This window comes from Salmo salar, chromosome 01, assembly GCF_965601325.2.
Source record: "Salmo salar chromosome 01, fSalSal1, whole genome shotgun sequence".
Lineage (NCBI taxonomy): Eukaryota > Metazoa > Chordata > Actinopteri > Salmoniformes > Salmonidae > Salmo > Salmo salar.
This window is the reverse complement of record NC_138291.1, coordinates 140490605-140516653: the sequence shown is the minus strand read 5'-3', so window position 1 is coordinate 140516653 and position 26049 is coordinate 140490605. Positions and strand designations below refer to the sequence as shown.

Genomic DNA, 26049 nt, shown 5'->3' with positions numbered 1-26049 from the left:
TGATGTTTGTTTTCCCCGAATTTGTGGGTGTGGTCGAGGGGAATTCCTTCGTATGGCCTGAATATCGACTCTGAGTATTATAAACATCTCGGAATACCAGGAATGATGAACACTTGGAATACCGCCTAAATACACCAAACACATCGACTATAAGACTGTTTCTGGGAAACAGACGAGCAGGGAAAAAAACCTTGACTTCCTTTTTACTACTACTCTCAGTGGATTCATTATTGTCCAGACGCATTCCAGGGTTTACATTCTTGGATAAAAGAAAGTAAAACCCAGCCATAATGTTTCTCAACTGATGACGCAGCGTAAAATAGCAGAACTAGAAAAAACAAACACCACACAAGGTCTCCTCTCAAAAAACTAATTTTAATTAAAACAAAAAAAGTTGAATCATTAACAAGTTTATAAAACAGTGATTTAGTTACATAAATAAATTGATATCGGTGTATCAAATCTGAATTTCAACTTCATGAGCAATGCTGACACTGTTGAAGAAGTACAATCGTTTACCTATCATAATAAATAAATAAAATGGAATATGAATTATATTTCTGCCTCTGGACAAAGGAACTACGGACAAACCTTTAGGGGAGGAGGAGACAAGAGACACTAGACAACGTTTCTGCACCCAAAAACAAACAGAGGTGAAGGGATTCTCAAAGCACTGAACACAAAACCATTCAGCTAAAAATTAAAGACACTAAAAGTTGTAACCAAAGTTGGTTGGCTTTTTAAATTTAATGAACGAAGTTTGGTAGTTAGAACTCCCGTTTGGTTGTTTTAAAGCATTAAGACAAGGCAAGAAAGAAGGCTGTTCTCGTTGAGGAATTCTAGAGAGAAAATTTAAAAATTCAAAAAGAGAGAAACATAAAAAAAAAAGCGTAAAAAAAAGTTGGAACAGTCAAGACCTACATTGCAACTTTCTGTCCTGCACAAAGTCAGGGAGTCAGCAGAAGAGGCATGTTGTACATGTTGGTTGGTTGTGGAGGCATGTACATGTTGTTGGTTGGTTGTTGTGCATATAATGGAGCTTCTTTTTTGTAACTTGATCACTGCGGAAGGAGACACGAGGCGTGGTCAGGCCAAATTTCTACGCTGATTATTAGTAAAGAGTCAGGGGTTTTTGTCAGATCTACATTTGACGGCTTCATAGGCACTGGGCCCTTGTTCTACATCTGTAATGCTAAGGCTCACTGATCTGGCTCCTGGAAAGTCTCCCTCTTTCCTCTTCTTCTGCGGTGCCCAATGAAACTGTGTCTACAACTGGAGGATACATATATTTTGCTGGTCCATACAAAATACAAGATCCATGTCCTGTTTTGCAAACAGCCAGTTCCTGTCAAGCAGTCCAGTGGGTGTCAGTCTGTCTGTCTCTGCGGGGTCACCCAGCTAACAGTCCTACTGAAGTGACCCCTGACCTTTGTCCTGGCCCCTGATGATGCAACGCAAGGCGACACATTTTAATTGTCCTTCTGATATGTTTTTGCTATAAAAACCAAGGTACTGCAGCTTCAAGTATTTTGCATTACATAGAATATTATTTATAAATTAGTTAACGTATACATTTTGTTTCACTATTCAGACATATACTATTATATATACACAGTACAATAAAATGCTCTCACTCTTTCTTTTTTCACTTTCCTTTTTTTTTATAGAGAAATCCCTGAGAATGTATGTTGACAGTTGCTAAGTTTCCACAAGCGCAAGCACTATGACAGTATAAGTGTGTGTTTTCTGCGAGGGTGTGTTTACAGTGTTCCTGCAACTGCGTGAGTTTCTGAGTGTGGGTGTGTTTTTCTGTGTTTATTTGCTTGTTTAGTGTGTGTGTGAAGCATCAGGGTGAACAACACTGCAAAGCCATGGCAGACAGTCAGACTGGAGTTGGTGATCACTGTTACTCAAGAAACAAGAACAGTAAATAAAAGGAAAAACAAGAAATGTGAGCTGAACTGTTTGTTTGTGTTGTTCTCTTACTTCTGCTGTTTGCACACGTTGACTACACTGAGTGGGGAGGGAGGGGTGAGGACAAGGGGGGGGAGTAAAGCTGGGTCCGTACGAGGTACTTGTCACGTCTGATGGAGTTGCTCCGTTTGGTTTAAGCCGTGTTTGTCTCTGTGAGCGTTTAACAGAAGGGGAACAGGAGTGCTATGAGGGCATCTCGCCACTGGACAACATATACTCAGTGTAAACCAAAAGATTGTATTTTTAGTTCTCTCTTTCTCTCTCACACTCTCCTTCATACATATAAAGGGACACACACACACACACACACACACACACACTTCCACAACAAATGTTCTTTTTTTGTTTGTTTGTGAACTAAATAGGGTCTATATACACATTAATACCGATGTGGCCTTTTTATTGTTTGTTTTTAGTCGTTTCGTTTTTCTTGTTTTCTGTTTTTTCTTTCCGTTTTCCGTTTTTTTCCGTCACTTTTTAAGTTACAAAAGGATACAAAGGCAGGATCAAGTAAAAGGGGGCGTGATCGCTCTCAATTTCCATCTCAATAGATCCGTCGACCAATCACAATAGTTTTTTTTACGTTTCGTCTTTCGTCAACCGAACCTCTCCCGTACGAGCATCATGAGTTTCTTCTTGCCCTTGTAGATCTGTTTGAGGTTGTCTATGAACTGGGTAAACTGGATGTGTCCGTCCTGGGCCATGAGGAACGTCTCTCTGGCCTTACTGAGGAACTCGATGAACTCGCTGTAGTGGCGCGGGCTGATGTGCGTGAGGCGAGAGTGCGTGGTGTTGATGTAGGCCCCGATGGTGGCGTCCAGCAGTTGCCTGAGTGGAGCCTTGTCCAGCGACATCAGCTTCCCAGAGTTCCTGCGGCTGTGCAGCGCCACCATGCCCGGCGTGGTCAACGTGCACCGTCTCAAAATGTCTGACAGCACAGTGGCGCACTTCACGCTCTTCACCACCAGGGGGATGACGGCAGTCAGCTCGTTCTTCCCCAGAGAGTGGCTCAGAGCGCAGGCCCACAGCACGTCGTTGATAGCAGGGTGAGTGTCCTGGTTGTAGCTGAGGTTAAGGTGGGCCATGGCTAGCGTGGCCAGCTTGTACGCCCTCATGGGATATCCTCTGTGCTCCATGTACCTGGCTATCGTGAACAGCTGTGTGTAGCTCATCCCCGTGACGGCCGCGTCCAGGACGATCTGGTAGGCCGTCTCGAAGGCGATGTGGTCCTTCTCGCAGAGCGTGAGGGCGGAGAGGGCACAGTTCTGGGGGTCCTTCATGGTACACTGCAGGGCCAGGGTACGGGCGGAGGAGGCCAGGTTCTCCTGCTGGTGACAGTCCAGGTGCAGGCGGACGATGGTGGTGTTGGACATGACGGTGGTGGCCACGATGCTGGTGGCCTCGGTCGGGGTGAACAGGGTGAACCAACTCTGCATGATGCTGTCCAACGCATACACACCTACAGCAGGGGAGAGGGTGGAAATATATATATTTGACACACACATTATGCAGAACATCACTCATACACCCCCACACACACACACACATGCAGAACATCACTCATACACCCCCACATGCAGAACATCACTCATACACCCCCCCACACACACGCAGAACATCACTCATACACCCCCACACACACACACGCAGAACATCACTCATACACCCCCCACACACACATGCAGAACATCACTCATACACCCCCCCACACACACATGCAGAACATCACTCATACACCCCCCCCACGCAGAACATCACTCATAAACCCCCCCCCACACACATGCAGAACATCACTCATACACCCCCCCACACACACATGCAGAACATCACTCATACACCCCCACACACACACATGCAGAACATCACTCATACACCCCCACACACACACATGCAGAACATCACTCATACACCCCCACATGCAGAACATCACTCATACACCCCCCCACACACACATGCAGAACATCACTCATACACCCCCCCACACACACATGCAGAACATCACTCATACACCCCCCCACACACACATGCAGAACATCACTCATACACCCCCACATGCAGAACATCACTCATACACCCCCCCACACACACATGCAGAACATCACTCATACACCCCCCCACACACACATGCAGAACATCACTCATACACCCCCACATGCAGAACATCACTCATACACCCCCCCACACACACATGCAGAACATCACTCATACACCCCCACATGCAGAACATCACTCATACACCCCCCCCCACACACATGCAGAACATCACTCATACACCCCCCCACACACACATTATGCAAAACATCCTTAGAGGAGTAACTCACCAACTTCTGTGGCACAGGTGACCAGCCACCGTACCATCTCTCTCCTCCTCCAGTTCAACGTGGACAGAGTCATTCTCATCACCTTCAGGGGAGAGAGGAGCAGGTACAGGTTAGGGAGGTGTGTGTGTGTGTGTGTGTGTGTGTGCGTGTTTACTGTGGATGTGTGTGTTACCTGAAGACCCAGCTCCAGTGAGACCTTGAGCAGTGTGATGTCTGGTAAACTGTCCATCAGAGTAGCGATCTTGAAGGCGTCCTGAGCCAGTTTGAAGATGTGAGACGAGGAGTGGATGTTCTTCTGGATGGACTCTAACACTGTTTCTAACTTACGTCCGTCACCTGAGAAGACAAAAACCCCATTTAAAACCCCCCCATTTAAAACAACCTATTTGCAAAAAAATATCAGAAACATTATTGTTTGAGCATGTGTGTGTATGTGAGTGTGCGTTTGTAGTGCGTGTGCTCGTACATACAGTATGTGTGTGTGTGTGTGTGTGTGTGTGTGTGTGTTTACCTTTGGCTGCGGTGAGCATGGTGGAAGCCAGTTCACATTGTTGTGACTCTATATGAGACAGAGTGAACCAGCGAGGGTAACGGTTAGGGACCATTGACACTATATGGTGAGGTCTGGACAGATCACCTGACGGAGCCATGGATTCCAGGACCGGTAACCTAAAGACACACATATTTAATATACTGATATTTACCCTTTATTTATTACTTTGATAAGGATGTATGAGCCTTTAAGATGTCTTCTAAGGCTTATGGAAATGTTCAGTGCTTCTGTTAAAGCGGAGATGAGTAAAAACGATTTAGAATAGAACGTTGTAATGCCAGTATATATATGAGGCTGGTTGAAGACTGAGTTTTAAAAAAATAAATAAAGATTTCAATATATTAAAAATCTAAAGAGTTTAATTTGGGCAGAATGAAATGAAGTTCCAAAGGTTTCATAAGCCTCTCAGCAGTCAGAAAGAGACCCAACGTCATAAAATATATATTTATATATGTATTACTGTATATTTATTATTCAAACACTCTCCAAAACTAATTTTCAATGCTGTTGAATTATTTAACAAGGATTCCAGCAAAAGGCAGCGTTATGATTAAACAGCACCCAGGATAGCTTCACGTCTCCAAGCCTCACACACACATACATCATTTGAGACTCAAAAGGAGGATGACCTCCCTTTTTAACTGAACTTACCTGATGTTCTTTCTGGGCATAAACTATTTACTGAAGTGCAACAAAAAAATAAGTTATGTGAGATATGTTTGTGTGTGTACTTACCTCATGGCTCTCAGTGCAATTTTGTACGCCAGTTCAGTGTCGTGAGGTAGTAGGGAGGTGAAGAGATACTTGGCAAAGGTATGCATGGGAACACTCTCTCTGTAGAGCAACTCTCCTAGACCACTGTATGGACCAGCTACAGGAGACAGAGAATACAGTCTTAGATATATTAGATAGATAGATTAGATTAAAGAGAGATTAGAAAGATAGAGATTAGACGAGAGAGAGTGATGGCTGTGTGTATAGACATGTTTAACTATACTTGTGGGGACCAGAATATACTGGAATTAAAACATTATATCTCTAAATCATTAGTAAATAGTAATTAGACCAACAGGGAAAAAGGCTATTTCTAAGGGGTTTAGGGTTAAGGTTAGAATTAGGGTTCAAGGTTAGGTTTAGGAGTTAGGGTTAGGTTTTGGGGTTACGGTTAGGGTTAAGATTAGCGTAAGCGTTAGGGAAAATAGGACTTTGAATGGGAATCAATTATGTGTCCCCACAAAGTTAGTTAAACAAGACTGTGTGTGTGTGTGCATCTACCCCTCACCCTCTAGCAGGAAGATTGCTTGCTTGCGGAAGATCTTGACCAGTGCGTCGTCCAGTTCCACTTCCTGGAGCTTGGCCAATAGCTGCTCTTCGTTGCGACACACCTTCTCCTGGGCATATAAGCCGTCGGGCATCACCCTCTGTTGCCCTAAGCCGATCAGAGCCGTCTCTACGGCCAGTGCTACGAACGATTGGCCATCGTCCAGTAAGCGTTGTGCTGGAAAGAGGTGGGGCTCCGACCTTTTGGCTGAACTCACAGAGCCTGGAGAGTGATGGGGAAAGAGAGAGATGGGGAAAGAGAGAGAGCGAGCGAGAGCGAGAGGAAGAAAATAAGAGAGATCACATTAAAAACAGCATGTCTTTGAAATGTTGTCACCAAATCTAATAGCGAGTGAAACAGCAAGGCTGTGGCTCAATCTGTGTCAGAACCAATACGGTCACTCAACCCACATTATCATGACAATAGCTCGGTGCTGCCCCAGAAAACTACAGCATTCAATTCAGTCATGCATGAGCTACTGTGTGCCCAGGCGTTAGTTCCACCCCAGCACTAAAATTACTGCTATTTCAACCAAGGCCTTCAAAGTAGGCTATATATACAAAAGTAAGTGGACCCCCCTTCAAATTAGTGGATTTTGCCATTTCAGCCACACCCATTGCTGACAGGTGTATAAAATCTAGAACACAGCCATGCAATCTCCATAGACAAACATTGGCAGTAGAATGGCCCGTACTGAAGAGCACAGTGACTTTCAACGTGGCACAGTCATAGGATGCCACCTTTCTAACAAGTTCATAAAATGTATGCCCTGCTAGTGCTGCCCCAGTCAACTGTAAGTGCTGTTATTGTGAAGTGGAAACGTCTAGGAGCAACAATGGCTCAGCCGCGAAGTGGTAGGCTACACAAGCTCACAGAACGGGACCGCCGAGTGCTAAAGCGCATAAGAATCGCCTGTCCTCGGTTGCAACACTCACTAACCGAGTTCCAAACTGCCTCTGGAAGCATCAGCACAAGAACTGTTCTACAGGAGCTTCATGAAATGGGTTTCCATGGTTGAGCAGCCGCACAGAAGCCTAAGATCACCATGCTCAATGCCAAGCGTCGGCTGGAGTGGTGTAAAGCTTGGCGCCATTGGACTCTGGAGCAGTGGAAATTAGTTCTCTGGAATGATGAATCACGTTTCACCATCTGGCAATCCGACAGACGAATCAGGGTTTGGCGGATGCCAGGAGAACGCTACCTCCCTCAATGCATAGTTCCAACTGTAAAGTTTGGTGGAGGAGGAATAATGGTCTGGGGCTGTTTTTCAGGGTTCGGGCTAGTCCCCTTAGTTCCATTGAAGGGAAATCTTAAAGCTACAGCATATAATGACATTCCAGACGATTCTGTGCTTCCAACTTTGTGGCAACAGTTTGTGGAAGGCCCTTTCCTGTTTCAGCAAAGCAATGCCTCCGTGCACAAAGCGAGGTCCAAACAGAAATGGTTTGTCGAGATCGGTGTGGAAGAACTTGAATGGCCTGCACAGAGCCCTGACCTCAACCCCATAGAACACCTTTGGGATGGATTGGAACGGCGACTGCGAGCCAGGCCTAATCGCCCAACATTAGTGCCCGACCTCACTAAATGCTCTTGTGGCTGAGTGGAAGCAAGTCTCCCGCAGCAATTTCCCAACATCTAGTAGAAAGCCTTCCCAGAAGGGCGGAGGCTGTTATAGCAGCAAAGGGGGATAAATTATTTTGGTCATATAGTGTATCTTAAGGCTTCACAATCAATGTATGGATGCGCTATTTCCTTTATTGACGTATGTGTTGATCTATTAGCGTGTTCCGTCTCTCTGCGGTCTCTCTGTGTGTGTGTGTTCTCCAGGGAGAGGTCATCATTTATTCTAATAGCTTAATGATGTCTCTATGGGCCCACAGACATGACCCCAGGAGGATTATCACTTCCACACACACACACACACACACACACACACACACACGTCTAGACGAGCAGTTTCCAAGGCCATGGTATCTATCTGACAGAACCAATCACACCCAATCATCACTGATGACATCACTAATTGTTCCTCAGCCATCCTCCAATCACAGCTCATGAATAAAAGATGGCGCAGAAAAAAACGTTCCAATTAAAATGCATAAAATATGCAGAAAAGGGAGACAGAGCGAGAGAAAGCGAGAGTGTGCGTGCATTTACCTGAGAAGTCCAGGAAGGCGTTGCGCCCCTCCTCGTCTCCCCGTCCCGTGTCCAGTAGGGTGCTGAACAGAGTGCCTATAGGGTCCAGGGGGTGTCCCACCCAGCCCTCCATGTTGGTGACAGATGTCATGCCTTTATGGAGCAGCTCTGGAGAGGACAAAACAACACACTGGTATGACTCTGCGTTTACACACTGGTATGACTCTGCGTTTACACACTGGTATGACTCTGCGTTTACACACTGGTATGACTCTGCGTTTACACACTGGTATGACTCTGCGTTTACACACTGGTATGACTCTGCGTTTACACACTTAATACACAGTTAAGACGGAAACAAATTCCAACAGACCTTTTTTGTGGCTGCGGAAGAGCTCAAGATGTTTCTGTTGCTGCCGTATCAGGGTGTTGACGATAGCGATGGCCAACAGCAAGGCTTCCCTGGGATAACCATGTGACCGCAGCGCATCCACCCTCGCACACGCTGTAGGGATGTGCTCTGCGAGAGGGAGGCGGGGTGGGAGGCTGTTACTTCCAAAGCTACTCCGACTAAATCTTGTTTCGCCTTCATAAAAAAACCGGTCTTAGAAATCTAGCCCTCCTTTGCATTCGTCACTGCCAACACAAATACACACACTCACCGTGCCAGAGGGGCCAGCCACGGGCGTCGAACAGTGCCCCTGCACTGCCATGGTTGTCGTGGTGACAGTGTGCGTGTGAGTGCGTGTAGAGGTCATGTGTGATGATGCGCTGCAGGTGCGTGTCCTGCCAGTGCAGGTCGCAGGCCTCGATGGCCCTCGTAAACACTGTCCTGTGAGGACGAGACGACAAGTCTGGGAGAGAGGGAGAAAGAGGGATTACGGAGGGGAGGTGGTGAGGGAGGGAGGGAAAGAAGAGGACAATGTTCAGTTGAAAACATTTCTGTGATGGGCCACCTAAAGCTACCTGGATGAAATGCTCATTCACTGCACTGTTCCTATTCAGAAGCCTGATAAAAAATGTCTAAGGGCTTGTATTTTCTAATTTAGCTCAGGCACGGACGAGGGGAGCAGAGGGCAGCCGTAGCTGGAGGAACCCTCCTGGGTTATTGGGCTTATTCCATCAGTCACACAGAAACTAATAAGAACAGCTCGCAGGGCAGAGACATGGAGCGAGAGAAAGTTGATTAAAAGGCATGTAGACAGATGGAGAAACAGAAAAAGAGATCAACAGAGAGAAAATAGAGACGTAGTTGATGAAAAGAAAGTGGCTTTTCTCGCACAAACTTAGTGTGGTGGTCCCACTTGGGTTGGCCCTGAGGCGCTGTGTTGGTCAGGTGTGTGTGTCTCTGTGTTTTCTCACTTGGGTTGGCCCTGAGGCACTGTGTTGGTCAGGTGTGTGTGTGTGTGTGTCTGTGTTTTCTCACTTGGGTTGGCCCTGAGGCACTGTGTTGGTCAGGTGTGTGTGTGTGTGTGTGTCTGTGTTTTCTCACCTGGGTTGCCGTGCGGCAGTGCGTGTGTGAGGTTGGGCAGTTCGTTGCCGTGGTTTCCGTCCTCCCAGGGACACACGTCAACACTGTTCCACCGTCTCAGCTGTCTCAGCCACACACACTTCTGCTCCGACTTACAGTGGGGGTTGAGCACAATACACATCCACAGGGCACCTACACACACACAATGTTTCTGTTATTGTTGTTCATCCTTGAATCATATAATTTGATTCTGTAAAAAGGGAAAAATAGATGCCATTAAAATGTTCCGGAGCATCAACAGTCTTTGTGACTGTTATCTATTCAATAAACACATGCCTGCCGCACTCACACTCACAGATACTCTAGTGACACACTGTGATTACCTGAAGCCTGAGCTGAAAGGGAAATTGGGTATGGATGAAGGGAGTGAGGGAAGGAGAGCGAGAGATGGCGAGTGGGGGACGGAAGGCATTAAAAAGAAATATGCCGCGAGAAACAGGGGTAAAGAGAAAAATGATGGAAAATGAACACAGAACAGAAAAGGGGGACAGATGACAGAATGAGACAGGAGGAGGCAGAGAGAGGTGAAGCGAGAGAACAGGAGGAGGAGATGTGGAGGAGGGAAGGAAGACGGGGGTGGGGAAAGGAGTCGTTTTATCCTCTGTCTTTGTTTGGACAGCCTCAAGGACAAAAGAGGGACGAGAGAAGAGAGGGAAGAGAGAGGAGAAGGGAGCAACCGACGGGATGAGATGGGAAGAGAACGGGGGGAGTAAAGATAATAAAGAGAAATAATAAAGAAGGGGAGATTTTAGAAAGGAGAGGAGAAGGTGCATCCAGCAAGCAGGGGAAATGTGGAAAACATTCAAAACATGAAAATGCATTCAAAAAATACAGAAATAAGAGATGGACTTCCCTTAAAACAGAAAGAGCGAGAAACAACCACCAAAACAAAGAGACTGGGGGGGATATATAATACAGTTCCAACAATCAACTACCATGACAACAGGGTTGTGGTTATGGGATTTTGTTGCTAGGGTAGGTTACTATTGGATGTTGTTGCTAGGCTGGGGTTGAGTTCTATGGGATATGGTTACTAGGCTAGGGTCTAGAGTCTCCCCCAATTACACAATAACATGGAATAATCCCTAAAGCTGCCGTTTCGCTTTCCTGCTTATCCTGAATATGGACAGTGTACTGTTCAGTGTTCACACACACACACACACACAGTGGTGGTTCAATTATGACAGGATAAAGATAAGCCAAGGAAAGGAGGAGAGGACAGGGAACACAGAACAAACACATTCAACACAAATCAACAACAAGCATGTTCTACTGTTCATCCAGTGGTCTTCACTTGCCAGCTGGCTGACACAGTTTCAAGATGGAAGTTTCAAATTTTAATGTCTTGCAAACTCAAAACCCAACAATGCAATAATCAATAACAATGTAATACGCGAAAAAAAAAACTGACGAGAAATAAGAAATGTGATAAGTAAGTAAGTAAGTAAGCAAGCATACAATATACAGGGTCAGTTCCAATACAGTGTTTAAAATGTGCAGGGATAATGGAGTGATGGAGGTAGATGTGTATAGGGGTAAGGGGACAGGGATAATGGAGTGATGGAGGTAGATGTGTATAGGGGTAAGGGGACAGGGATAATGGAGTGATGGAGGTAGATGTGTATGGGGTAAGGGGACAGGGATAATGGAGTGATGGAGGTAGATGTGTATGGGGTAAGGGGACAGGGATAATGGAGTGACGGAGGTAGATGTGTATAGGGGTAAGGGGACAGGGATAATGGAGTGACGGAGGTAGATGTCTATAGGGGTAAGGGGACAGGGATAATGGAGTGATGGAGGTAGATGTGTATAGGGGGTAAGGGGACAGGGATAATGGAGTGATGGAGGTAGATGTGTATAGGGGGTAAGGGGACAGGGATAATGGAGTGATGGAGGTAGATGTGTATAGGGGTAAGGGGACAGGGATAATGGAGTGATGGAGGTAGACGTGTATAGGGGTAAGGGGACAGGGATAATGGAGTGATGGAGGTAGACGTGTATAGGGGTAAGGGGACAGGGATAATGGAGTGATGGAGGTAGATGTGTATGGGGTAAGGGGACAGGGATAATGGAGTGATGGAGGTAGATGTCTATAGGGGTAAGAGGACAGGGATAATGGAGTGACGGAGGTAGATGTGTATAGGGGTAAGGGGACAGGGATAATGGAGTGATGGAGGTAGATGTCTATAGGGGTAAGGGGACAGGGATAATGGAGTGATGGAGGTAGATGTGTATAGGGGTAAGGGGACAGGGATAATGGAGGTAGACGTGTATAGGGGTAAGGGGACAGGGATAATGGAGTGATGGAGGTAGATGTGTATAGGGGTAAGGGGACAGGGATAATGGAGTGATGGAGGTAGATGTGTATAGGGGGTAAGGGGACAGGGATAATGGAGTGATGGAGGTAGATGTGTATAGGGGGTAAGGGGACAGGGATAATGGAGTGATGGAGGTAGATGTGTATAGGGGTAAGGGGACAGGGATAATGGAGTGATGGAGGTAGACGTGTATAGGGGTAAGGGGACAGGGATAATGGAGTGATGGAGGTAGACGTGTATAGGGGTAAGGGGACAGGGATAATGGAGTGATGGAGGTAGATGTGTATGGGGTAAGGGGACAGGGATAATGGAGTGATGGAGGTAGATGTCTATAGGGGTAAGAGGACAGGGATAATGGAGTGACGGAGGTAGATGTGTATAGGGGTAAGGGGACAGGGATAATGGAGTGATGGAGGTAAATGTCTATAGGGGTAAGGGGACAGGGATAATGGAGTGATGGAGGTAGATGTGTATAGGGGTAAGGGGACAGGGATAATGGAGGTAGACGTGTATAGGGGTAAGGGGACAGGGATAATGGAGTGATGGAGGTAGATGTGTATAGGGGTAAGGGGACAGGGATAATGGAGTGATGGAGGTAGATGTGTATAGGGGTAAGGGGACTAGGCAACAGCATGTAAGATAACCTGTTGGGGCTAGGGGGCAGTATTGAGAATTTTGAAAAAAATATGTGCCCATTTTTAACTGCCACCTACACCAACTCAGAAGCTAGGATATGCATATTATTACCAGATTTGGATAGAAAACACTCTGAATTTTCTAAAACTGTTTGAATGGTGTCTGTAAGTATAACAAAACTCATATGGCAGGCAAAAACCTGAGAAAACCTGAGAGAAAAAAATAATTTTGTGGCTGTACTATTTTTTTTGAGTCATTGTTTAATAGATAACACAGTGAGAAAGGATTCATTTCGCAACTCCTACGGCTTCCACTAGATGTCAGCGATCTTTATAAAGTTGTTTGAAGCGTCTATGATGAACAGAGATCGAATTAGAATGCAGGGAAGTTGACCTCCCTGGGATGTCGTCACTTCCATTATTGCCTGCACCTGCGCAATCATGTGACGCGAGACATTTTTTCAAAAACGTTTTTCTAGACACAGGAGAGGTCGGGTTGAAACATTACTGATGTTTCACGTTAAAAATGGCTCTAAAGATTGATGCTAAACAACGTTTGACATGTTTGAACGAACGTAAATAGATTTATTTTTTTAACTTTTTGCGTGACCCCCCCCCCCCCCCGCGCTACTTTTTAGTAGCCACCGAAGCCTAACAACTTGGAGTTATTTGGACATCAATTATGAACTTTGTCAAAAGAAACCACATTTGTTCTGGACCTGGGATTCCTGGAAGTGCCAATGGATGAAGATAATCAAAGGTAAGGGATTATTGACAATAGTATTATTGATATTACATGGTTACAAGATGATGCTAACCTATATAGCCTAGCCTATTGTTCTTAGCACAGCACCCGGTTTATTGCAACTTGTGATTTCCCAGTAAAGTTATTTTGAAATCTGGCAATACAGTAGCATTTACGAAATGTTAAACTATAAATCTTTGAATGACAATATTATAATTTACCAATGTTTTCGAATAGTAATTTTGTAAATTGTAACGTTGTTCACCGGAAGCATTTCAGAGAAGAAAAAAATCTGAATTTCACCGCTACTGTAAAATGCTGTTTTTGGATATAAATATGAACTTGATGGAACAAAAAATGCATGTATTGTATAACATAATGTCCTAGGAGTGTCATCTGACGGAGATTGTCAAAGGTTAGTGCATAATTTTAGCTGGTTTCTGCTTTTGGTGACGCCTGACCTTGAATTGAAAATGGATGTTTGTACTTTTGTGGCTATGTACTGTCCTAACATAATCTAACTTTATGTTTTTGCCGTAAAGCCTCTTTGAAAATCGAACATTGTGGTTAGATTAAGGAGATGTTTATCTTTTAAATTGTGTAAAATAGTTGATTGTTTGAGAAATTGAAATTATTAGATTTTTGATGTTTTGAATTTCCAGCCTTGCTAGCAATCCCGTCTCAGGGTTCATTGCTACCCCCTAGCCCCAACAGGATAAACAGAGTAGCAGCATCTTGTATGTGAGTGGGTGTGAAAAGTCAGTATAAATGAATGGGCATGTGTGTGAGTGAGAAAAATATTGGCCTTGTGAGCTTACACACGTGCACGCATACACCCGTCAGCAGTGAGAAAGAGCGGCCTATATATCTCCCCCTCCTCTCCAACCTAAGCCAGATGGGAACCGCTGTCTCAGACTACAAAGGATCAAACACACACATTCATTAAAACAATATTGGGCTCATCAAGATGGATTTAGCTCCTCACACTCACACACACACACACACACACACACACACACACACACACACACACACACACACACACACACACACACACACACGATCCCTCCCTTCACCCTTTATTTCCTTTGATGGGCCTACTCTGAGCCTTCAGTCCACATCTCATCTGTTCTGAGAGAGAGAGAGAAATACCCAGCTCACAATCTCCGAATCCATTTTAGGCTGTAAAAAGCATATATTTCACAAACCATCCAGCTCACACCCTACAGATAACGGCCAATACATAACAGACTGACTATACAATACACTTCTGATACATACACACACATCGGCATACAAGCAGCCATCATATCAGAAAGCATAGGGAGATACAGGTCTTACACAACTGACCAACACACAAATCAAACAGTCATCATAGCAGCACTTGTGCGACCATCAAATGTGTGTGTGTTTACTCTCTCTTGAACGGCTAGTCCGTCCAAGTGGCGTCTGTCCTTGTGCGCACGTTTGTGTGACTTTGTGTGTGTTGTCTCTTACCTAGCTCATCCCACAGCTGTCTGTATTTGTCAGTCATGGTGGTTCCCTGTTGTCTCCACAGAGCCAGACGAGGGTCGCCCATAAACTGCTCTGTGATCAGCGTTAACATCCTGGCACCGTTGGAGTCACGCATCTTCAACATCTCTCTCACCTAGAGGAGAAAGAGAGAGAGGTCATCAAAGGTGTGTGTGTGTGTGTGTGTGTGTGTGTGTGTGTGTGTGTGTGTGTGTGTGTGTGTGTGTGTGTGTGTGTGTGTGTGTGAGACAGGGTAGGGATCAATTCAAATTGAAGGCAGTCAATTCAGGAAGGGATTTGAATTTAAAATACAAAAAATTAAACACATTTTGAAATACATACATCTACTTTTCAATGTATTAAGAAGTCATTGGAAAAAAAATCCCTTTTTTCAATTATCGAATTGGAATGTCAGTTTACTTTACTTCCTGAATTGACTCACTTCAATTTGAATTGACCCCAACCCTGGTGTGAGTATGTGTTACCTTGCTGAAGAGAAGGTTGAGTTGTTTCCCAGAGCCGTGGTATCCTCCCTGTGAGAGGAAGAGTTTCACCTGCTCCTGAACCTGCTCCTCATCCAGGTGCCAACAGTTCTCATCATCTACACTGGCCCCTGCCGTGGGGTCCGGGGCCCCTGCGCGCGCACACGCGCACACACGCGCACACACACGCACACACACACACACACACACACACACACGTTAGTTGAGAGACACAGTGCTTATCATTTAAGTTGAGAAATAGAAAATGATTCAATGAAAGCACTGGGCTCTATGTCACAAACACAAACAAAAACAGAACAAGATGAACAAAATGATACCGGCTTAAATAAAGTGGGTCTAAAGTACTATCACACACTCTTCCCCACATTACTACATTACTGTTGAGCTCTCACGCGGACGTGGCTTGATCAAAGTGTTTCCCTCTCCAGTGTTCTGCTTTACTGGAGCCAGACAGGGGGAAATCATTTCCAGACACACACACTCGCGCAAAAACACACACACACAAACACACACTTTTTCTTCCTCACACCATCTTTCTCTCGTCTACACATCATCCACCCCACTCACCGTGGACCTGGTTGATCTCAGAGTTGGTAGACAGAATCTCATCAGCTAGTTTCTGAGCAGTGGGCAACACTTCGGTGTGGTGAACTGTTATCAGGTACTGGACAAACTTCTGCAGCTGGTCTCTATTCATCTGGAACAGAGTCTCTGAGATGGGCAGGTGTAGTTTGACCTGCTCGGGCTTCCGTACACGGTACAGGGCCAGCGCTACAACGTGGGCGCAGTAGAAGATGTCCTTGTTGCCGCAGCCGCACGTTACCGCGGTGATCTTGCAGCGGTCGAAGCTGACGCTCACACTGCAGACGAGCTCGGGTTCCGACGCTGTGGCCGGTTCTGTTACCGTTCCGCTGAGGTGGAACCCTGCAAGGAGAAAAAACAAGAACCTTTAGACAATCAATCAAATTGTATTCATGTAGCCTAACAGTTTTACACAAAAGTACTTGACAGAAGCTTACGTTCGAAATATTTGAACAGTACAATGGCATTAATGTTCTTGTCATAACTCTGTGAGTGTGTGGCTCACTAGCCTATAGCTTACTATAAGCTCTTTGCAGACGCAAGATTCTGTTTTGCAATTTTGATTTTCGTTAGAAAAGGAGCGGCTCCCTGTAATACGCTCCAGCATTTGATGTACTTTTTTGACTACCTGAAAATTGAGACGCGGGTAACATAATTCCGCAGCCGTGGAGGCAGTGTTGTCGCTACCCTGTCTTTCTAAGGTCTTCGAAAGCCAAGTTAACAAACATTTACATTTTAGTCATTTAGCAGACGCTCTTATCCAGAGCGACTTACAGTAGTGAATGCATACATTTCATAATTTTTTTCCCGTACTGCCCCCCCGTGGGAATCGAACTCACAACCCTGGTGTTGCAAACACCATGCTCTACCAACTGAGCCACACGGGACCGAACAGATTACCGACCATTTCGAATCCCACCGTACCTTCTCCGCTATGCAATCTGGTTTCAGAGCTGGTTATGGGTGCACCTCAGCCACGCTCAAGGTCCTAAACGACTTCATAACCGCCATCGATAAGAGACATTACTGTGCAGCCGTATTCATCGACCTGGCCAAGGCTTTCGACTCTGTCAATCACCACATTCTTATTGGCAGACTCGACAGCCTCCACGCACCAGGCCTCCAGTCCGTCTTCACAGCCCAGTACGTCCTGTGCCTCCTCCCCGCACTCGCCCTGAAGTGCGTGTCACCAGTCCGGTGCCACCTGTACCGGCCCCACGCACCAGGCCTCCAGCGCGCCTCCCCAGTCCGCTACGTCCTGTGCCTCCTCCCCGCACTCGCCCTGAGGTGCGTGTCACCAGTCTGCTGCCACCTGTACCGGCCCCATGCATTAGGCCTCCAGTGCGCCTTCCCCGTCCAGAGCCTCCTGCGGCGGTCCGCAGTCCGGAGCCTCCTGCGGCGGTCCGCAGGCCGGAGCCTCCTGCGGCGGTCCGCAGGCCGGAGCCTCCTGCGGCGGTCCGCAGGCCGGAGCCTCCTGCGACGGTCCGCAGGCCGGAGCCTCCTGAGACGGTCCGCAGGCCGGAGCCTCCTGAGACGGTCCGCAGGCCGGAGCCTCCTGAGACGGTCCGCAGGCCGGAGCCTCCTGAGACGGTCCGCAGGCCGGAGCCTCCTGAGACGGTCCGCAGGCCGGAGCCTCCTGAGACGGTCCGCAGGCCGGAGCCTCCTGAGACGGTCCGCAGTCCGGAGCCTCCTGAGACGGTCCGCAGTCCGGAGCCTCCTGAGACGGTCCGCAGGCCGGAGCCTCCTGAGACGGTCCGCAGGCCGGAGCCTCCTGAGACGGTCCGCAGGCCGGAGCCTCCTGCGACGGTCCGCAGGCCGGAGCCTCCTGAGACGGTCCGCAGGCCGGAGCCTCCTGAGACGGTCCGCAGGCCGGAGCCTCCTGAGACGGTCCGCAGGCCGGAGCCTCCTGAGACGGTCCGCAGGCCGGAGCCTCCTGAGACGGTCCGCAGGCCGGAGCCTCCTGAGACGGTCCGCAGGCCGGAGCCTCCTGAGACGGTCCGCAGGCCGGAGCCTCCTGAGACGGTCCGCAGGCCAGAGCCCTCCTCTGCACCGATGCCCAGTCCAGGCACAGTGTCCAGTCCTGCTCCAAGGCCAGAGCCTTCCTCTGCGCCGATGCCCAGTCCAGGCACGGCAGCCAACTCAGCTCCATGGCCAGACCCGTGGTCTGGGCGGGGCCAAAGTCCGATGGTGGCGGATCCACGAGTGGAGTGGGTACTTCGCCCCGCACCGGAGCCGCCACCGACGCTAGATGCCCACCCGGACCCTCCCCTATAGAGTCTGATTTTGCTGCCGGAGTCCGCACCTTTGGGTAATCTAGGTTGTTTTATGTCTATGTTGGCCTGGTATGGTCCCCATCAGAGGCAGCTGTTTATCGTTGTCTCTGATTGGGAATCATATTTAGGCAGCCATTTCCCCACTGTGTTTTGTGGGATCTTATTTTGAGTAAGTGCATGTAGCATCTCAGTCGTTACGGTTTGTTGTTTGTTCCTTTTTTTGTTTTGTGAGTTTCATTAAATAAATATGTGGAACTCAGAGCACGCTGCGCCTTGGTCTGTCTCTACACACAACCTTGACATCCCCCCCAGAAAAACTGGTCTGCGGGCCTACCAAAGTGGCCCGCTGGCCGCCAGTTGCCAATCCCTGCTCTAGATAGCCATGCTAACACTCGCACTTGATTTCCCCCCCCCCCACCACTTGCTCGGATTTTGCTAATAGCTACTTTATTGAGGAAAAATGTACTTACTATGAATGTGATATGTGGTTGTCCTACCTAGCAATCTTAAGATGAATGCACTAACTGTAAGTCGCTCTGGATAAGAGCATCTACTAAATGACAAATGTAAAATGTAGAGAGGACAGGAGACCAATAGGCTCTAGATAGATATAGAGGATTTAAAGACATTTTCTGGTACTTTTGTATACCTTTTAGCCAGTAGTTCTGAAAGTAGCCCTCACGAGCGGTACCCGAAAATTGCTTACTATGTCACATCTCCACACACACACACACACACACACACACACACACACACACACACACACACACACACACACACACACACACACACACACACACACACACACACACACACACACACACACACACACACACACACACACACACACACACACCCCCCCCCCCCCCCCGACCCAACAGTAAAACAACCAATCCATATATTGTACCAATCCATGTGTTTTCCCGCCACTGTATTCAGGTTTCAAATACATTTTTATTGGTCACATGCGCCGAATATAACAGGTGTAGACTTTACCGTGAAATGCTTATTTACGAGCCCCTAACCAACAATGCAGAGTAAAAAATAAAACGTGTTTGTGAGTGTTTTGTGCGTGTAAGCATATGTAGTGTGTGTTTTGTGTGTATAAGCATATGTAGTGTGTGTTTTGTGTGTGTAAGCATATGTAGTGTGTGTTTTGTGTGTATAAGCATATGTAGTGTGTGTTTTGTATGTGTAAGCATATGTAGTGTGTGTTTTGGAGTGTCAGTGCAGTATGTGGGTGGAGTCCAGTGAGCGTGCATAGAGTTGGTGCATGAGTGTCAGTGCAAATAATAAGGGGATCAATGATTAACTGTTCAGCAGTTTTACGGCTTGTGGGTAGAAGCTGTTCAGGAGCTTTTTGGTCCCAGACTTGGCGCTCCGGTACCGCTTGCCACCCACTCAACTACAGCTCCATCGATGTGAATGGGTGCGTGCTCGGCCCTCCGTTTTCCATAGTCCACGATGCGGCCAGCTTATCATGAGGTATTGTAACTCAGGTGAGCAGAACCTCGATACTTACTTAATATTAGAGATCGCACACCAGCTGTTGTAAACCCCCCCGAGTTCACCCAACGCTGCCATTCTGTCCTGCCGAAGTATAGGGAAAAAAATGCTAGATTTGTCCTTGTTCAGCCACGACTCGGAGAAACATAGGATATTACAGTTCTTCAGATCAAGTTGATAGGCCGGTCTCCAGTTTATTCTCCAGTGATTGCATGTTCGCCAATAGAAGAGAGGGTAGAGGCGGTTGATGTAGTCTCGTCAGGTATCCTGCCCCGCCGACCTCAATAACGGCGCCTCTTCCATCTTCGAGTGTCAGGGATTCGGGCCTGGGCCGGGATGAGCAGTATGTCATTCGCCTCTGACTCACTGAAGTAAAAATCCTCATCCAAATTGATGTTAGTGACCAATGATTCTGTTCTGACCAATGATTCTGTTCTGATGTCCAGAAGCTCTTTTCAGTCATAGGAAATGATGGCGGAAACATTATGTACAAAAAAAAGTTAAGATCAGCACCAAAAAAAAACCACAAAATAGCACAATTAGTCAGGAGACCGTAAAACGGTTGCTATTCCTTCCAACACCATTATTCCCTGAGGTGAAGAAGAGAAAGGAGAACACCGAAATAAGTATTTTGTTTTATTTTGGGCTTTCTCAAAGTACACACACATACTGTACACTAGGAGGAGAGCGGGTCTGCTTCCCAGTACTAGAGGGTCTATCTCAGGTTCTTCTGTGTAGTGGGGCTTCCCTGGCCCCCTATGATATTGTGGCAGTCTATAATGCTACAGTATCACATTGCTACTTTCATGACTCTCTACCAAGAATCCTTGATGAGCCTCATATTGCCGAAATGGTATCTCTATACGACCGACCGTCCATAGCTTAGTGTGAAAAGACTCAGATGGTCCTACAGCGTGGATCTAAGGTCAGCTTTGCCTTAAATCTCTTAAGGGTTCAGGTTAGGCCTTGATCTGGCTAAGCTGATCCTAAATCAGTGCTTAAGGAGGGGACTTGAGCCTGGAGCAATGTTAAGATGGTTAGCCAGATACTTCAACTACAGCCCAAGGGGAAACAAATAGTCCTAATGGTCTGAGATAGATTGAGCGAGTGAGATTTTACAAGAATTTAGTAACGGTTTCAAGGGAGGTCTGGGAGACAGCACACACACATACATACACTACAAACACACATGTGCGTGCAATGAAAATACATACGCAGAAGAAAACAACAACACACACACACACACACACACACACACACACACACACACACACACAGGTTTCGGTTCTCTCAACAGGCTTTTGCTCAATCAGAATGCTGGAAACTCACACTGACAAACTGGAAGAACTGACTAACAGAAGACGGGGGGGGGGGGGAGAAAGAGAGAGATAGAAAATCATGTGACAGTGACAAAGAGCAAAGAGAGACAGCGGATGCAGTCCAAACATGTTATTCTTTACCCACTCACACTAGCCCCTTTCCCTTGGGGGAATCCCCGTCGAAAGCGGATGCAGTTTGATTGCCATCTTAGGTGATCACTTGTGGGGTTGATATGACCTACAATTCAATGCAAACTGTAGTCACGTGTCAAACTGCGGTGGCCACGAAGTGTCAAATTTTATCAACACGGCTGCATTTTCGGCATTTCCGACTAAATTATTACGCTAGCTTGCTATATATATGCTAAAATCAATGTCATATATATATATATGACATTGATTTTAGCATTGGCAAATTAGCTTCGTTTTGTTGTGAGGAGCTTATAAAACATAGCTAGCTTCATAAATATATTTTTGGAATTCTGAAATGTATTGGAATAAATTACCAAACTATAAAACTAGCTAGCCAGCTATGCATAACTGTAGCTAGCTAGCTACCTGACAGGAGTGCTAGCTAGCTACGTTAGCTTGCTAGGTACATTAATAGCTTTAGGTTGGTTGTTTTTAAGTTCAACTTCAAGACTTCCACCAAGGATGTTGCCTCTCTGATCATCACTCTCCCTCGCTTAGGCAAGGGACATTTAAGGTACACTCGGATGTGACGATGTAAAACGTCATTCGAGGGCTGAGGGTCGAGGGCTGTCTACTTTGAGTTTGGACTGCAGCCAGAGAGAGGTTTAGAGCGAAAGAGAACCCGCCTTCTTTTACTCCTCCATTTCCTGCCTACCAGTCAGCTGACACAACACCACAGGGGATCACATTTCGCACACAAACAAATCCACACGCTCTCTCACACACTACACCACATCACATCTGCTTGTGTAACACACACCCACACTCGCACACAGGCACATACTGTACATCCCCGGTTGGCAGTTGCTCCACAATGTAACAGTTTGTGCGTGCGCACACACACACACACACACACACACAGTAGTCCCCTGTACTGTAGACCCGAGTCCTACATGGCCCACAGCTGAACTACTGACATCAGAGAGAGAAGAGGAAGGGAAAGACATAGGGAGGGAGAGATGTAGGAGGGAGAAAGAGAGAGAAAGAGGAAGGGAGAGGCAGAGATAATTCCTAAACAGGGGAGGAGACCGCTGGGCTGGTGGGAAGCCCTCAGCTGAGTGTGTGTGTGTGTGTGTGTGTGTGTGTGTGTGTGTGTGTGTGGAGAGGCCTGGCGGAGTGCCAGAGCCCTGAGCTCAGCATTCTGTAATGCACTTCCACTCTTCCTCTCTCTCTCTGCAGCTTGCATAATACTGCCAACCAGACTTAACCCTTAACTACCTACCACGGAAACCAGACTTAACCCTTAGCTACCACTACAGACCATAATACTGCCTAAGGGTTAAGTCTGGTTTCCGTGGTAGGTAGCTAAGGGTTAAGTCTGGTTGCTGTGCAGTGTTAGGCAGTATTATGGTCTGTAGTGGTAGCTAACACTGCACAGCAACCAGACTTAACCCTTAGCTACCTACCACGGAAACCAGACTTAACCCTTAGCTACCACTACAGACCATAATACTGCCTAGTGCTGCAACACAACCAGACGTAACCCTTAGCTACCACTACAGACCATAATACTGCCTAGTGCTGCACCACAACCAGACGTAACCCTTAGCTACCACTACAGACCATAATTCTGCCTAGTGCTGCACGGAAACCAGACTTAACCCTCAACTACCACTAGAGTATACACATACTATCTAGCACTGCATTAACCCTTAACTGCCTACCACAGATACTTTTTTTTTTTTAAGTAGGGGGATGGATCAGAAAACCAGTCAGTATCTGGTGTGACAGATCTCCTTTGCATAGAGTTAATCAGGCTGTTGATTGTGGCCTGTGGAAAGTTGTTCCCCTCTTCTTCAATGGCTGTGCGAAGTTGCTGGATATTGGCGGAGAACTGGAACTCGCTGTCGTAAACATTGATCCAGAGCATCTGGTGAGTATGCAGGCCATGGGAATTATGTACAGATCCTTTGCGAAATGGGGCTGTGCATTATCATGCTGAAACATGAGGTGATGGCGGCGGATGAATGGCACGACAATGGGCCTCAGGATCTCGTCACGGTATCTCTGTGCATTCAAATTGCCATGGATGAAATGCGATTGTGTTCGTAGTCCGTAGCTTATGCCTGTCCATACCATAACCCCACCGCCACCATGGGACACTCTGTTCACAACGTTGACATTAGCAAACACCTCGCCCACACGATGCCATACACGTGGTCTGCGGTGAGGCCGGTTGGACGTCTAAAACAACATTGGAGGTGGCTTATGGTAGAAAAATGTACATTAAATTCTCTGGCAACAGCTCTGGTGGACATTCCTGCAGTCAGCATGCCAATTGCAGACTCCCTAAAAACTTGAGACATCTGAAGCATTGTGTTGTGTGACAAAACTGCACATTTTAGAGATGGCCTTTTATTGTCCCCTGCACAAGGTGCACCTGTGTAATGACCATGCCCTTTAATCAGCTTCTTGATATGCCACACCTGTCAGCTGGATGGATTATCTTGGCAAAAGGAGAAATGCTCACTAACAGGGATGTAAACAAATTTGTGCACAACATTTGAGAGAAATAAGCTTTTTGTGCGTGTGGAACATTTCTGGGATCTTATTTCAGCTCACGAAACATGGGACCAACTCTTTACATGTTGTGTTTATATTTTTGTTCAGTTTACGATGTTATATCTGAATCATTTAGTTATGACTGGGGAATCATCAACACTATAACTCCACACACAGTGCAGCCAACGGATGGTTAACTATAGCTCCAGTAAATGGAAAACTGAGAAGGGGTTTTTATTCTGGCATAATAAGGGTCATCCCATGGCCTGTGAGAAGTCAGTGGCACCCTATGGGGCGGTCTGTAAGGACCGTGTCATGCCAGAGGTTGTCCAGTTGGTTGCCCGTCGAGACGGCTGGCTAGAGTCATTCTGGTTCTCACAGCATTGTAACAAAGACCGCCTTTAACTGTGTATTTATTAGACAATGGCCAGCTACCCTTCCATTCCTTACCTCTGCCACACAGCCAGTAGGAATAGAGCGTGCTCTGTAGACAGAAACATTGAGAGGTGTGTGGAGGACAGGGGCGGGTGTGTGTGGGAGTGCACTAGCGGGAAACAGGGGTGTGTGTGTGTGTTTGGAGGTGGGGGATGCTCCGCCAAGCTTCAAATTGGGTCAATAAGGATCGGAGTAGAGTAGGCCAATCCGTGTCTCCCTGAAGACATCTCCTGGTGCTCCTCACTGTGCCAACCAATCAACACACACACACACACCAATTAACAGAGTCATATCTGACAGAGCTTCTGCAGTCGCTACGTGTGTCAAATTCAACCACTCCACCGAGCATTTGAGTCATTTGTTTTCCTTCACACTGCTAGTCGCGAGCGGACTGGTCTGCAACCCCACTGTTTGATAGACCTCAGAGAAGAAGAGATTCTTTACAACCAACCAGACAGAAATCCTGCAGCTCCATCTGAAAACAACCTCAGAAACAAAAACAGGAAAAAGGGGAGATAGACACCTGAAAATGACCTCAGGAAAAAGGAAGAGAGACACACTATTCAACAAGCTGGACTCAAACCCACACAGCACTGGTTTCAAACTACCTCAGAAAAGGAGAGATACCTTGGAAAAAAGGAGAGAAAGGTCCTCAACAAAGGTGGAGGAGGTATAAAGCGTTTGGCAGCTCAGAATGGACACAATTGTAGCTGTGTTTTTATGGCGTCCATTTCACTGGCCAAAAAAGGGACCTCGGGTGACATTTTGTGTCTAATTGAGAGAGGCCATTGGGGCTCTAGTGAACCCTGCCAGGTCTCGGTCACACACACACACACACACACACAGCTCACTTAAACAGTGCTTCCCACGTCCCACTCGGACTGTTGCCCAACCCTGACTGACACACACACACACACACACACACACACACACACACACACACACACACACACACACACACACACACACACACACACACACACACACACACACACACACACACACACACACACACACACACACACACACACACTTCTCTCTCCAAGTTTCACTAGACAAGGACAATGGTCCTGAAGAGCCGAGGAAAACAGACACTCAAGACTGCATCTCAACAGACCGCTAGCGGGACAGAAAGCAGCCAGGATAGAGAGCGACAGAGGAAAAGGGAATCAAGGAAAACAGACAGAAAATGACAGGGAGGGGAAGGAGGGACAGATGAAGAATGGATGAAGGAGCGCGTCGGCTAACTAACACTCTCCCTCACATAAGAACAGCACAACAATATGTAAATCAGATCTGTCACACATATACACACGGACTGCACTGATTACCAGTCCAATTCCTGGAAACAACCAACTGCTGAAACATTCAACTGTCAGTGGATCAGGTGGAAGAGGGGAACAAAAAAGGCCACCATTCATTTTTCCTTCTCTTTTTATTCAGTACCGCCTCCGTTCCCTGACCTACGCTGTCCAAGTCATTTGTTCAGCCTTCGAGGACCTCCACCGGGCAAGGCAACACACACACACTGTGCAGGGAGCACAAATGTCTCATTCCCACCACTCACCTAAAAAATAACTGTCAATAGATCCTTTCTGGTGGTGTTGGCAGGGGGAGCATGTTAAAGAATCTAAACTAGCTACAGCATTTTGACACAACAACAGATGAATGGCACTACAGAACCACACAGT

At 46.8% G+C, this 26049-nt stretch overlaps 1 protein-coding gene across 2 annotated transcripts in view; it reads right to left on the bottom strand.

Annotated features, from left to right (window-relative positions):
* Window positions 1–356: 356 nt before the first annotated feature.
* The window catches only part of LOC106562383 (zinc finger SWIM domain-containing protein 6), a 45203-nt gene continuing 19510 nt past the window's right edge, over window positions 357–26049 (bottom strand). The window contains exons 2-14 of one of the 2 annotated variants that reach the window (XM_014127243.3): window positions 16117–16473; window positions 15532–15680; window positions 15032–15182; window positions 9798–9968; window positions 8968–9159; window positions 8679–8891; window positions 8327–8473; window positions 6131–6391; window positions 5584–5719; window positions 4807–4964; window positions 4468–4631; window positions 4296–4377; window positions 357–3433 (exon numbers count right to left, since the gene is read on the bottom strand). In XM_014127243.3, coding sequence (XP_013982718.1) covers window positions 2571–3433; window positions 4296–4377; window positions 4468–4631; window positions 4807–4964; window positions 5584–5719; window positions 6131–6391; window positions 8327–8473; window positions 8679–8891; window positions 8968–9159; window positions 9798–9968; window positions 15032–15182; window positions 15532–15680; window positions 16117–16473 — 3044 coding nt within the window. In that variant the 3' untranslated portion in view covers window positions 357–2570. The remainder of the gene's footprint in view (window positions 3434–4295; window positions 4378–4467; window positions 4632–4806; window positions 4965–5583; window positions 5720–6130; window positions 6392–8326; window positions 8474–8678; window positions 8892–8967; window positions 9160–9797; window positions 9969–15031; window positions 15183–15531; window positions 15681–16116; window positions 16474–26049) is intronic. The other variant, XM_014127250.3, reaches the window with a different exon arrangement.